Raw genomic sequence first — 15600 nt, 5'->3', positions numbered from 1 at the left:
CTGGCCAAAGATTGGTCCAACAGATGGCAAAAAACAACACAAACAACACGCAAATATGCCAACTTCCTATCACAAGTCGAAGGTGCAATGGCTTCAGTACCAAAACTAAAGGCCCTCAATGAGACAGTGATGAAATAGAAAAGATTGCTGGAGTACTTCCACGCTGAATCAAAACAAAATGGGTTAATATTAGCAGACAGTCAGAGAGGAATGAGAAGCTGATTTCTACAATTAGTATTCTTTAGACAACGAAAAGGCCAAAGTCCAGAACACTCCCTTATGGCCACTGATCTAGCCCCACGAAAAACTACAGATGACAACAAAAGACGAGGCAAGGCAATACAACACACTGCTCTAATTACAACAACATCTGACAAAAACAAGAACAAAAATGTGTTCAAGATGGGTAGATTACCAGCTAGGTCCAAGTCTAAAGGTTTTTGCGCTGAATCAAGCTAAAAAGTTAAGCAGCCAGCATGAATGAGAAGCGCACTAGTCATTCAATGTCGTATTGCAGGTTTACATATGTTTACATATGCAGTTGTCAATACGGCTACCGGCAAACCAGCGACTATAAATAAATGACAAAAAACACGCCGAGTGTTTACCACCTGGTGCTCATGCACCTATGGTGAGTGAAAATAGCACATAGTTATTCAATTATTCGTGAATTTGTATGTCAAATGACATTTAGTTGAACTGTGATATGATTTGTTTGTTTTACAAAGAAGGAATGTTGAGTTGCAAATTAGAAAGCTCAATGAATCTAACATTTTGATTGGTAACTTACACTTAATTGTTTCTCTCTTCACTTTTTCAGGCTTCATCGGCTGAAGAATTGGCATAATTTCCTCAAACTGGTTCAGATGAGATGGCAGTTTTCTAGATGAGAATTTCGTCCTGGAGACAGGGAGTAGAGCAGACTTTTGATAAAACGGGTATAATAAGTGCTGTGGGAGTAGGTATGGGGTGAGGTCTATTCAAAACAGTATAGGGCCCATAAAAAATTTTTATATGACGAATGTCTAAAACATGCTCCAGATGTAATGCCGTACATTGGAAAGACGAGAGGCCAGGCATTTGTTGCAACAATGGGAAAGTTTGCCTATGACCACTCTCTGAGGATATTCCACCTGTATTGACTCACCTATTCCAAGCTGAAAATCCTGAACATGTTTTGGGGAACATACAAAAATATAACAGCTGTTTTCAAATGACATCATTTGAAGCTAAAACCATTGATGAGCCTGGATTTAACCCAAGTTTCCATCTTCAGGGTCAAGTCTACCATTTGAATGAATCCTTGCTTCCGATACCGGGTGAGCAACCACAGTTCCTTCAAATCTATTTCATGGGTGACCAGCAGGCAGAGGCAGAACATCAGCATGGTATTGTTGAAGGCGTGTGATTAAGCATATTCCGTGAGCTGCAGGATGATCTACATAGAAAAATAAATATTTGCATGATTTTAAAACTGCTCGGGAGAGGCTGCCTGAAAACACGGACGACTTGCGAATTGTCATTCATGCCGGCAAACACCCTGTTGGAGAGCATGAAAGGAGATTCAATGCTCCTGTCACTGATGTTGCCCTTAAAATAGTTGGACAGCAGTTTGAAAGGTGGGATATCGTTCTGCAGCTATGTAGCAATCAACTGCAGAGGATATCTGAGACACACAGAGCACATGAGGCCCTACAGTATCCACATTTTCTGGCGATTTTCAACTCTTTAAGCTGCAACAGACTGACATTCGCAGAGGAGAGCGAGATACACGAAAGGTTTCTGCTATGGATTTGTATGCTAGCAGACTGATGGTTCGTGATGGTAGCTTCAACTACATTCATAGGTGTCAAAAGCTGTTTTTGCATTTTGCTGTTGACATGTACGCTAAAGTTGAAACTGAAAAACTTAGCTTCATCCGCCACAATCAGATACAGCTAAGAGCTATTAACTACATCCACCGGCATGATGCAATGGCTGATGATCGCAATGCAAACCAAATAGGTCAGATGGTGATTTACCTTTGTTTTTTGCAGTGGCCCACGCTACATACACGAGTGTACACAAGATGCCATGACATATGTGCGACATTATGGCAGACCAGACCTCTTCATCAAATTTATCTCAACAGCAAATGGGATGAGGTTTCCAATAAAATGCTGCCTGGTCAGCCATGCTATGACAGACACAATGTGGTTGCAAGTGTTTCACCTAAACTAGAGCAACTAATGGATTACACTACAACAGGTCCAATATTTGAGGTGTTTTCACGCACCGGTAATGGCTTAAAGACTTGTTAACAGACTTGATAGATGGATGGGTTTCGATTCAAGTCAATGTTGTAGAAAGTCAAATAAGTGAATATTATTGAATAAAAAATATCATATATTATTCTTGCGGCTGTCTAGCAGTATTTCCTCGTAAACCATGTATGTAATGACCAAGCAACAGTAGGTCTTGTGTGGTAGTACCCCGCCATATTTGATTTCAGTTTTCTGCCTGTGGTTAATGTCTACTTGTCTATCTTAATTAATTACTCAAACCTCTTACCAAAGGTATACACATCACTGGTTTTCTTACTTTACTACGTGTCTTACCCTAGACTTTTCGTTAAATTTGTTGCTGAGATGGGAAAGAAAGGTCACAACAAGAGGTGAGTAGTTGGCTCTGTACAGTACTGGCTCTCAGTCCAAGAACTTTTAATATTGAAAGTTCTTGCGGGGTTCTTGCTATGATCGACTCAGACTGACTGAATTATTGCACTCCACTGAATTATTGACTGAATTACTTGACTCGATACATTTTGCTAGCAACATCGGAAATAGTTTCAGATGAGGAGATTGTACTAGATAAGGAAAGATTTACTTGAGATGAAAATATCAGATGATTGTTGATTATTCTCAGTCCCCACAGCTACGTTTTAATATTATACTTGCTATACTAATACTATGCTCTACTATGAATGAAACCTACCTCATCCAAAATTAGCAATAGTTGTATTGACTTTGGTATGTTCGCCTTGTCCTGTGCTCCATTACTGCCCAGGGGGCCATAAGTCATATATTGACACACATACTCACACCTTTTTTCACGCTCTGGGGGTATTTTTGGCTTCCACCACGTCGACGTGATAGGGGTGCATTTTGACAGCACCAGTTAAAAAGTGTGATAGGGGCTTGCTCATAAAACACCTGTGTTAAGGCCCCCTACATTTTTATGGTGCTTTTAAAGTTTTCACTCAGCTTTGATCCAGATAAAATCGTCTGAGATCAAGGTATAAATGGCAAAAAAAAATTAAAAATATTCAGAAACTAATCAATTAAATGAGCAAAACCGAGTCCAACGCCAGAATGAGGCTGCTTACTTATACAGGTTGGGTGGGAGTTATACTATCGTTTTTGCAAAAAATATATGTCTTTAATTTGATGGTGCAAAGAAGGGCTAGAGTGATATATTTTTGCATGTGTGATAGGGGTGGGTACAAAAAATGACATTTGGTGGGCTGGGGGTCAAAATTTTAAAAATGGAGTGAGCATATGTGCCAATATATTACTTTGTGCAACCCTGGGAATTACTGCTACTACTACTAGTGCGGTGTGCAAAGTGTCTGAAGTCTGTTGTTATCAATTATTGGTGAGGTGTGTGCAGTCTGTTATTCTCCATTCTTAGTGAGCTGTATGAAGTCTGTCATTATCCATTCTTGGTGAGGTGTATGAAGTCTGCTATTATCAATTCTAGGTGAGATCTGTGAAGTCTTTTATTCTCCATTCGTGGCGAGGTGTATGAAGTCTGTTATCCTCCATTATTGGTGAACTGTATGAACTCTGTTAATCTAAATTTTTGGTGAGCTGTATGAATTCTGTTATTCTCCATTCTTGGTGAGGTGTGTGAAGTCTGTTGTTCTCCATTATTGGTGAGGTGTATAAAGTCTGTTATTCTCCATTATTGGTGAGGTGTATGAAGTCTGTTATTCTACATTCTTGGTTAGCTGGATGAAGTCTGTTATTCTCCATTCTTGGTTAGCTGTATGAAGTCTGTTATTCTTCATTCTTGGTTAGCTGTATGAAGTCTGTTATTCTTCATTTTTGGTTAGCTGTATGAAGTCTGTTATTCTCCATTATTAGTGAAGTGTATAAAGTCTTATTCTTCATTCTTGGTTAGCTGTATGAAGTCTGTTATTTTCCATCATTGGTGAGGTGTTATTCTTTATTTCAAGTGAAGCACAAAAAGTTCATCAAATAACATTATTGTTTGTATTAGGTCTGCTCAGTGTTTGTCTTGATGCTGACAGCCGTCCTCTTGATCTATTGCAGACAGAAAAGGTGCAGAACAATAGAAGCTTATATAGAAGCTATGGTCAGCTTATGTAGAACTTGGTTATTGATTAAAAAACACTGATCATATTAATAACTTGTATGATATTACTGTCAGTTTTCAATCATGATGGCTAAACATTGATTCAATCACTTGAAAGTAGGGTTTGTTCTATTTATAGGTTCGGCCGAGATCGAATTTCAATGCCCACTATAAACGCTTTATGGGCAGTTTTTGAAGAAGCTAGACTACCTGTCTACCCAGGAGCCAACAGTTATGCTTACTGTAACCAAGGGTGGTGATAACATCAGAGGTTAGTTCTTTATGCTTTATATCCTTGACAGTTAGGTATACACACATAACTCAAATTTGGTAAGAAGTTTGGGATACATCATTGTGGTAAGGCAGGCTACTTTTTGTAAGCCAGCAAAGCACAGTGGTTATTCTGTTTAGACCCAGTATGTGGACAACTGGAGTCTGGTTTCCTTTTCGTCATGAAATGTCAATGATCTCGGACACTGCGGAAAAAAAACACATTGGATTAGCCTAGTGACAGAGAATTGCTGGCACCAGAGGCAGTCACTGCTACAAAATTTGAGCCTCAAAAAAATCCACTTCTAAGTTCTATGCATGCATAGAATATTTTAGTTTAACATTTTGTATCATACAGTACATGAAAATTTGTATTGCGATAACTTTTCATTTGTTTTGAAGGCGACATGGATAGCATAGTTGTTTTTGAAGGAAAATGGTGCATGTGTCTGACTAATCCAACAGCCAGGTCAACTGGAAAACTGTTTGTCATAGGAAGTAGCTGCATGTTAGCAAAACAAGAAAATTTTTTGAAGGTATTCCAACAATCAGTACAGGTGATACCAGAAGTCGTGCCATCAAAGTCTCTAAAAGCAGACACTATTGCAGACACTGTTAGACTACAAGCTTTGAATATGCTAAATGTTCACGTACATGTAGAGCCACGGTCCATGACAAGGGACCAGGACCAATTGGTCTGGCACATTAGTTGAGCATGTCAGTTATGATGCTGTTGTGCATGACGCAATGTTGAGCTCGTTGATTTGCCAATCATTATGTCAGAACTGACAGGCTGGTCTGATAAAGTGTCAGACTAATTGGTCTTATGGACAATGGCCCGTAGTTATCTTGATATAAGATATAGAAGTGCAATATCTAACAACAAGCCTCTTTTTGCCTTTATGCCATGTGTCAGGCGTATACTAATAAAATATATGTTTCTTAGATTTGCTTATTTCAGTCATAGCTGTGAAATTATGTATGTGAATCAAATATTGAACTCTTTTTCCAGATGTTCTGCAGCACCTAACTGTATGCAAAGACGCTCTAGAAAGCATTACACTTGGTGAAAAGAGAGCTCTGGTGAAGAAGCTTGTGCTTAGTAAGTTAGACAGTGTTTATATCTAGGAAATAATTACTCTTTTGCTGGATGATATTTTGCAGCGAGTGGAAAGAAACCATGGTCAACATGAGGTGTGAAGGAGCAACAGCCAACATGGCGGCCTGAAGGTATCCCATTCGCATCTCCAACTAGCAAGGATGAAGGTGAGTTTTATTTGCTAGTTTTAACCAAAGAGTAAATTAGAAAGTTTTTCTGTTTTATAGTGGTAGCAGTTTCTGCTATAACACCACACGTGCTTATCATATGCCTGTCTCAAGAATCCAAAATACCTGGCATATCATAACTCATTTGAGGTATTGAGTTCTCGCCAAAGGTGTTGTTGATAAAACTAGTTTGTGTATCATGGTTGTCATTGTTTTGAGAAGAAAATCTTCATAATTCCAGTGCCACAATGGCAGCTGTGCTGCTCTCCGCTCAACACTTTGCTGCAGAGAAAAGCATCATATCAGTAGGTTATGTGCAATTCTAATTGTCATACAACTCTTTGCCCTTCACTTATCAGACCACACTGAAAAATTGTACTCCGGTGCTCTGTCACTTTGCTTACCGAGCACAGATCAAAATGAAATTATTTTATGTTATTGTTCTTTCATCTGATGTAAGTTGAAAATGCTTAAAAAACCATTGCTCAAAAGAAATACTGCGCTGAGGAAAGAAAATTTCATGAAATAAAAACATTTAGATTGATGTTTGACCAGCTTCGAACCATCATTATGGTGAAGTGTTGTTTATTTAACGAACAACCTTTTTTTAATTAAAATTTTGCCAAGTCTTCATAGTCCATTACTCTCATTTTCAGCTCATAGGAATTGCACTGTACAGGTATGTTGCGGTGTCTGCGTTTCATTTGTATAATATGGTGCTTCTGCCTTGATCAATAACCACCGCTTTTACTCTCAATAATCTTACAATATTTCCTTTTCGTTATTTGCGATTTGCACATCAACTTGATAACATTCAAGAGAGATGGGCAACCATCATTGCTTGGTGTACTTTTGGCATTGATCTTACAAAACATGTACCATATTTATTAGTGATATGAATGGCTCTTCGCTTTATCAAATGCAAGTACCACCAAGGCCTCTAGCTGATGATGTCAAACTACCATCCCCCAGGCCTCAACAGTAATTTCACCAAAACAACAGAGGACCAATGATACAGATACCAAGCCTAAACAGAAACGTATGTTATATAGGTGTGTGTTCATTTATAATACTGTTTGGTCCGTTCAAGTAAATCAATGGTTTATTGCAATATTGTGCTCTGATCTTGGGTCATTTTACATGCCATACACAGTCACACTATAATATTTTTAAGCCAAAGACAACAAGCATGCCATGTACATTGCAGGGTAGAACGCGAAGACATTAGAATTGTACCACTAAAACATTCGCTTAGTTATTTAAAGTCGCCAACAGCATGGCTGGATGGCGATATAATTGACTGGGTACTTAGGTAGGTTAGCCAAAAGATCAGTTATAACCTGTGGAACATTCTACATGTATCTACTACTTCTTTCACTGTCGGCTTTCAATATTCTATCGGCTTGATTTGTGAAATTTTCAACAAAGACTGAGTTTATGTTGTGTGCAAAATTGTTGATTACCTTGACTTATTCAACCAAATCATTTCTGCCTGTAACCGTGCTATAAATTCTCCAAGGCTTCCAAATTATAAATTATCGCCTATTACTAGCCTCTGACTGCACTCATGTAATTCGTGTCGACTGCCATTGGATACATCATACAATTGTGTAAGTTTTTGGTTACAGCTTCAGATACTTATACTTGTTTCACATTCTCCAGCTTGTTTCTGAAAGACAGAGGAGCCAATAAATGGGTTGCTTGGACAGCCAACATCTGACAGCCAACAACAGTCAAAAATGTCAAAGCCGCCACTCAAAGGTATAATCATCAGTGTGTTTCATAAGTCAGCTGACTTTTAAAACGCTTACGTGGCATTACGTAAAATATTGTTGTTCTTTCTGCTCCCTTCTCATATGATTTTTCTTTTTAAAATAGTTCCTATTTGTTTAAGTTTGAGAATCCCATCACTCACACCTGAACATGACGGAGTCGTGGTACCATATAACACAGGGTATGTTATATCCGGCTATATCTGCAGACAATGCATGTTCATAATGTGAGCCTTAGTTAAATGATAACATAGTCCCTCACAACCAATAAAAATTTATATTATATAATTCAATAAATTTTTGGTTTGTGGTATGCAGGTCAACAGTTGGTTCAAATCCAACAGACCATTAGTCTCTAAACAGTGGTCTTTTCCGTTGGGAAGTTTACCTTATAGCCAAATTTCCACATTTATATTATAATCATATTTATAACTAATTTCTATGACCTTTTATGAAGGGTTAGGCCTAGCTTACATTTCATGCAATCCTTCAATAGACCTTTTTCCTCACATAAATTTCCCCCATTGCTATATTGGAGTTGTCTTCTTCAAAAGGGTATATTCTGTTAGCAATGAACCTAAGAATATGATATAACAGCTTGTAACCATCAGTCTAGTATTCAGATGCTCTTAATGCTGCAACAGACCGTATAGCTTTTGGTTGTGAAAAATATGCACAAATAATATTGAATGCTAGATTTTGCATTGTTAGAATATTCAGCAAAATATTTGCAAAAATGCCCTGGCCTAGCTGCATACATCAACTGAAAGAAAAATCAACAACTTAGCCATCAAAGAAAACACATCAGGCTCACAAGTTCTAGTATAGATAGCGCATCAATGGGTGCGCTGCACTGGGTAACCAACTAAGAAATAACCACTATGTGGTATCTGGTACTATCGTTCAGACATCCAACATTGTTAGCACTTGCTAATTCAGCCTGTTATGTGATTATTGTCTTTTGATGTACCACATACCAATTGAAAGAAAAGTCCAAAAATTAACTTCTGGCCGAAATGCACCAGTTCACTATTTCTTTCAGTACTAGTTTACCTTGTTTATATGTGGTTAATGAGGTAAACATTTATTACATAAGTGCACTAATAAACCTAGACCAATAGTTTGACATGGACATTAATTTCATTTTCTCATTGAAACTTTGCTATAATACCCGATTCAATTTAGTATTTTCTCAATCTTTGGCATTTTGTCACAAAATGGACATCGACTGCAATTCGACTTTGTTTGAAACTCAACTAATAAGTCTTGAAGAAGTGCAGACATGGACAACTGATGCTCTAAAGGAGTACTGTCAAAAATGTGCATGTGGCATCTCTCGGGCACTCGTCTTGAGCTCTGTTCAAGGGTATACTTCTTGTATAATACTAATGTCTCTGAAGAACCAACATTAAAACAGCAAGAGACATCTAAAAAATTAGATCACAAGGGGTTACTGCAAGTAGGAGTGAAAGCTGGTGATCCGAATAAATTGAAAACTTGGATTGGGGAACAGGAGGATATGAACAAATGGCCACCTCTTTGTTACAATGAAATAGTGCGATTTGTTCCTAAAAATGGGCATTCCCTTTCAAGTGATGCTCTAAAGAGCTATAAAACCGGAAAAGCATACAGCTATTTCTTCAATGACTGGATCCAGGAAGTGTTTTTCCATGACATCAGAGATACAGATGCCTGCTATTTAAAAAGCACTTGTACACCAAGTCAACGAGTGAATGACATTCCTCATTCTCAGTAGATTAAGGTTCTGAAAAGTAGTGGAGTGGTGCAATCAGCATTTTGCTCCTGTGTTGCCGGGTAAGCCATATAAAAATATACTGAGTTGTTTACATTACATTGTATGTGTGTGCCATTAATGATGAAAGAAGCTATTTAATGTATATTGCTCCATCTACATGTATATCAAATATGAAATTATCTTTCAACATTGCTTAGAAATTCAAGTAATATGTTGATAGTGTGAAGGTTAGTTGAAGAGCTTTGGCCATCTATTATTATAATACATTTTATTGCTATATTAAAATGATGCTCCGCTGACCATCTATAACCAAGCTATACTATTATTACTCTCTTTAGAGGCAAACAAAGATATCCTGGCCAAATGAGCAAAATTTGGTGCAATATTGTGCAGATGTTAGAAAACTGAGTTTCTAGATTGTGAATGGGTTTGGTATTGCCATGTCTGTCAAGTTTATTTGGTTTTAGCGTTTAGATGATTTTTAATGCCAAAATCTTTCGCAAAATGTATCAAGTTTGGAGTTAACTCATTGATTTTTATGTACAATCAGTGTAGTTCTAATCTTTTATATAGTATAAACACGAAAGTTAGTGCAACTGAATTATAGCATGTGTGATGTTTATGTCGATTACTGTTGTTCTTATATAAAGTAACTGTTTATTCTAACCTTCTGATATTTAAACTGTAAAATATTTAAAAAATAACGATGGCACATTCAAAACAATAAACATAAATCAGAGATATGGCTCTATCGTTTTATTGAAACTGTTAAGTTAAAAAAAATAGTTAGAATATTAGATTTGTAAATAGCAAAAATGTGTAACAAATAATGCATTACAGTATAATAACCGGCAACTGCAATATCATGTTTACAATTTTAGTCTGAGCCAGACATGCAACCATATAGCAGCCCTCATGTTTAAAATTGAGAGTGCATTCAGGCTCGATATATCAAATCCAGCCTGCACGAATACTGCCTGTGCCTGGAAAGGACCATCTTCAAGAAAGACTGCCTTTATGAAAGTAGCTGATATGAGTTTTAAGAAACCAAGCCACAAATCTGGCAAAGGTTAGTACTAACAAAATTCAAGCTATGTAATCATTGAAAGTTGTATTAAAATATTGTCTCAGCACTTGCTATATAATGGCCATAGAACATACGAAAGAAAGATTTAAATCAGCTGCTAAATCTCTATATTCATAGATAACCACAAACAATAAATGTGCAGCAGCTCAGCAGTACAGTGGCAAGGAAAAATCGATCAAAAAGTCTACAACTAGCAGGGTAAAGTTTGGGGAGACACTCAATGAGCCAGGCGTCACATGCCATTTCAAAGATTTTGTAGAATCAATGCGGTCAGCAGTACCGAAAGCACTGCTGTTTTTGCCAGGTGTAAACCACTTATTGTCACGATTTTTATCCTAATTGGTTCAGAAAATTTATGACTCTAGAGCAAAATACACTAACTGCAAACCGGTACTGCAAACGACATTAAGTGTTATATAAAATTTACAATTCTAGTGGAAAAAAATGGCATTACAGCTGCATAACTTATGATTAAAATACTTATGATTAAATTTTTGAAATTTTTAACAAAAACAATACTTGCAATACTTTATATACAAATTTCACTGGTTAATAATTTTGCAAGGTACCTGCAGTGATACACCCAACTAGAATCCTCATGTAATGAAAGACATACAATCAACACTTTTCGAGCTTAACCTGCATTTCTAATTCTTATTGGGAAAGTACTATTTTCCCCGCAATTGTGAAATCATCTAGTACACTTGTTTGCATCTTTCTTCTCTTCCCACCACAAGCTTATCAAAATTACATATTTGACTACCAATCACAACAGAATACATTCAGGTGTTTAATTAGTCTGCTTTTGACTGGAATAATCATCACAATGAGAATCATGTGTATGACATTTTTGTCTTTGTTTACAGGGAAACTCAAAACCAGTGCATCTCAGCCCATTGATGATGACACTATACTGCCTAATGACAATGACTCTCCAGACATTTAGATCAGTTCCATTTGCAGTATTGCTGATGCAGCCAAGACTGTAGCTACTGTAGATAAACTCATTACTAAATGTGTTTTGAGCGATCAACAAATTTCTGATATAGAAGTTTTCACCAGAGGACAATCTGAAAATGAAAATTGGAGAAGACTGAGGAGAGGTCGGGTGAAGAATGGAGTCACTAAAACTCAGTCCATCAACAGATTGCTCAAAATTAGTAGAAAGCATCATCAATCCTCCTAAATTGCTACAGTTGTCTCAAATATCAAAGGGAGCCAAGTTAGAGCCAATAGCTTTAGAAAACTTGAAACTACTGCTACTGCAAGAAGGACACAATAATGTAAAAATTAATTCTTGTGGTCTTTTTATTCATAAAAAACTGCAATTTATGTTCCTGCGATTGCTGTGAGACTAGACTTGTGGAAATAAAATGTCCAGCTAGAGATGTTGATTGCCTCCCTTACCTGCACATAGTTAATGTAGCTGCAAGGCTAGAACACAAAAGTGCATATTATGGCCAGGTTCAGGGACAAATGATAGTGACAGACATAGAAAAATCATACTTTTTTGTTTTTAAAGAAGATGGCTCAAGTATTTTTGAAACCATAGGTTTTGATGAAAAGTTTTGTTTGGATATGCTTTCGAATATTCAGCTGCTTTTTGAACATTACATGGCACCTCAGATGATCATTAGCTCAGCAAAAAAATGAAAACATTCCGATTAGAAACTTCGTGCTATGTTAATAGCCATTGGACTATTGAAGACGGTTGGAACATTAAACACAGTAACTATTTATATTCTAGGTATAAATTGTATATATTAGTATATTTTCATCTAATGCATATACAATGTGTACTGCATGGTTTCGTATACCATACATGTCTGACACATGTTTCAAATACAAAATGCTTGAAAAAAACAACTTCCCAAATGCTTCTAATATATATATATATATATATATATATATATATATATATATATATATATATATATATATATATATGTATGCATGTATGTATGTGTGTATAATTTTACTTGTGACAGCAAATGATCAGTAAAACAGTGATAAATCATGGCTAGTTAACAGCTTCCCATACTGATGTTTTTCTCAGCAGCAACTTCATTCCAAGACTTAACAATGGGGCCGGTCATGTTAGTGATTGCACAACACACAGTTACAATGTCATTACACATTGGAAGAAGATTTATGGGTATAGTTTGAGCAAGGATTCGAAATTGTTTCACCCTTCTTATTACTCGCTCTACATGTATGCGTAAATTTGCAATCTTTTTTTAAAAATTTTACCTCAAGGAACAAATATTGTGTTGTTACCAAAAGGAAACTCATAAAAGGTTGAAATTCAAACTAGAAGTTTGTGTTTTTCACCCTGGCGCTTGTACCAATTTATGCAACCATGTCGGTGGATGTGTTTCTTACAACATTTTTGAACTTGAAAATATGTTCCTATTGCTTGGTTATAAGCTGTTGCGTTTCTGTAGATCATTTGTCACATCATAAATATTGACATACTAGGAATGAGCAGCAAACTTTTTGAAATGGCCAAGTATATCCCGGGGATAAAACCAGTGATGTAGTGCTATCCTAACTAAGTTATGTATACAAAATTTGTGCGTTTTTCAAGTCTAACTATCAATATGATAACCTTATGCAGATTGATACTGAGATCAATGCGCCGACAGACAGATTTTACTACCACACCACTTTGAATGCCCCGCAGCTACAGCAGCCAGACAGGAAAAGGTCGGTTGCCCAACTTATATGAAATTTGGTGTGCAATCTCTGTAATGCGGTTATTTGATTATGATCGATTATCCTTGATGTACCAGGCAGCATTGTAAACAAAGCAGTGGACTAAATTGTATGTCACTTAATGGAGAAACCCCTACTGCTAAATTTTCATTTAGCTGACCAACTGGCCAAATATAAAATCATTTCAAATTGCCTATAAATGGCTCATTTGTGCTTCACCAATCCCAGGATTTTTCTTACTATAACATGTTATCTTATGATCATTATATTTATCAATTGATTGGGCGCTTTATTTGTCAGTGTCCTTCTATCTGGACCGAGTCAGTTTGTGAAAAGAAAACAAGATTATCCCTGATTCAACAGTAACGCTGAGGGAAAACTAATGTGTAAAGTTTGCATCTATGCTGGCTCACAATCACTTGACTCTGTAAAGCCCGGTTCCCATATACGTCGCAAAGCACCGGCGACACACCGCAGGCTATTAGCGATGAAATGGGAACGTATGCGCCGGGTTCCGCCGAGGATCGCAGTGTACCGCCGGTGGATGCCGGCGGTCGACGCAAGAGTTTGCTCATGTTCAAATTTCGCAAAGAGTCGCAGGCAAAATCCGACCCAAAATGCATTGTACAGGTGAAGGTCAGCCTATTCAACTCGTCGGAGCAAAGAGACAAGCATGGCTAATGAGGAATTCCAATTGATTTCGTTGGTTCAGAAGTACCCAGCCTTATACGACAGACAAGGTGAATGTAAATTATTATAATAGTACGTTGATTAATTTATCGTAGTGGTGGAAAGTGATTAATTAGTATGTATTTATAAAACAGTACTTAAATTGGTGATATAACTTTCAGCAACACTAAATAACTCGGTGCGATAAATAAAGTTTACTCTTTTTAAAATAATTATTGGTTTGAGTATACATTGGTTGTCTTTATTTTAATAGTCTATTTATTTTAACTATTCTAATGGTGTATGCATAACATATTCGATGGAATATCTGAGAGTGCCAAATTTACTAATGTGGTATGCGCTCACACGTGTATGTATGTATATATATATATATATATGTATAGGCTATATATATATATATATATATTGTATATATATATATATATATATGCGTGCATATAATAATACTGCTATGTGTTATTAATAAAAAATACTTTTGCATGTGTTATTATATATAACTGCATTCTAAGCTGCTTATACATGTATAAACATTCTATGGTGTATGTATGTAGAAGTATTTGCTGAATATGTGTGTGTAGTATGGGTCATTTTTCTAACTTGAATTTATTATTGCAGACCAGTTCTACAAAAGGCCAACTATGAAGGAAAATGCTTGGCAGGAAATAGCAGAGCAGTTGACTATGGGCACGCAGGAGTGTGAAGCGAAGTTTAGGAACTTTAGGACTAGGTTTTCCAAATATTTGAAAGACAGAAGAGGTAATTGAGTGTTGTGGACTATCATTCATTCTTTAATTTGAAGCATTTTCAATGTTGTTTTTAAAACTAATTATCAACCGGCTGAAATTTGAATCTCTCTGATGCTTCTGGATGTGGAGCAGCAGATGTGGGTCCACTAAAGCCAGAGTTTGAGGTGGCAAGGTTTTTAATAACTCACATCAAACACCGAGAGCCCAAGTCAAACTCAGTTGTAGAAGTCAAGGCTGTTACAGATTTATTGACAACAGAGTCTGCTGACCCCATATCAATTGACCATTCGACGACAGACCCTTCGACGACAGAACCTTCGACGACAGACCCTACTACAACAGACCCTACTACGACAGACCCTACTACGACAGACCCTACTACGACAGACCCTACAACGACAGAGACACGCCCTCGTCCAACAGCATTATTTTCACCAACCCAAGCCAGGAAACGAACATGGCAAAAAACTACAGACAGCCAAGAGGTAATATAAACTATTTGACAGAGCATTTTGTGTTAGTTCTTCACAGCTGTCAAATGCTCACAGAATATTTTTTTAGCTAACCAATATTAATCAGATGAGCAATTTATTTACCAGATTGATTGGGCTATACTTGCTGCAATACAAGAACAACAGCAGAATGACAGGGATGAGGACATGCTCTTCTGCATGGCACTAGTTCCAAAGCTGCGGAAATTAAAAGGGCTAGCCAAATCCAAATGTCATCTGGACATATTAACACTTGTTGCCAATGCAGAAATAAATGCTGAACAGCATAAACCACACAACAATGAACCGCCACAGCAATCATTTACCTCTCCACTTGATATGTAATTTTGTAATATGTATTTATGTTAACACAATATATATTTACATATATATCATATTTATCAATATATATTACTTATGTATTTTGCCATCATAATAAATGGAAAATAAT

The 15600-nt window shown here is 36.8% G+C and overlaps 1 protein-coding gene across 1 annotated transcript; it reads left to right on the top strand.

The window, feature by feature from the left end:
• Positions 1 to 13895: 13895 nt before the first annotated feature.
• On the top strand, positions 13896 to 15494 carry LOC137388481 (transcription factor Adf-1-like). The gene is made up of 4 exons (XM_068074967.1): positions 13896 to 13962; positions 14528 to 14668; positions 14791 to 15143; positions 15258 to 15494. Exons 1-4 carry the CDS (start codon positions 13896 to 13898, stop codon positions 15492 to 15494), a joined length of 798 nt encoding a protein of 265 aa, XP_067931068.1.
• The last annotated feature ends 106 nt before the right edge of the window (positions 15495 to 15600 follow it).

This window comes from Watersipora subatra, chromosome 2 (assembly GCF_963576615.1).
Source record: "Watersipora subatra chromosome 2, tzWatSuba1.1, whole genome shotgun sequence".
Lineage (NCBI taxonomy): Eukaryota > Metazoa > Bryozoa > Gymnolaemata > Cheilostomatida > Watersiporidae > Watersipora > Watersipora subatra.
This window is presented reverse-complemented; position numbering and strand designations above follow the sequence as displayed.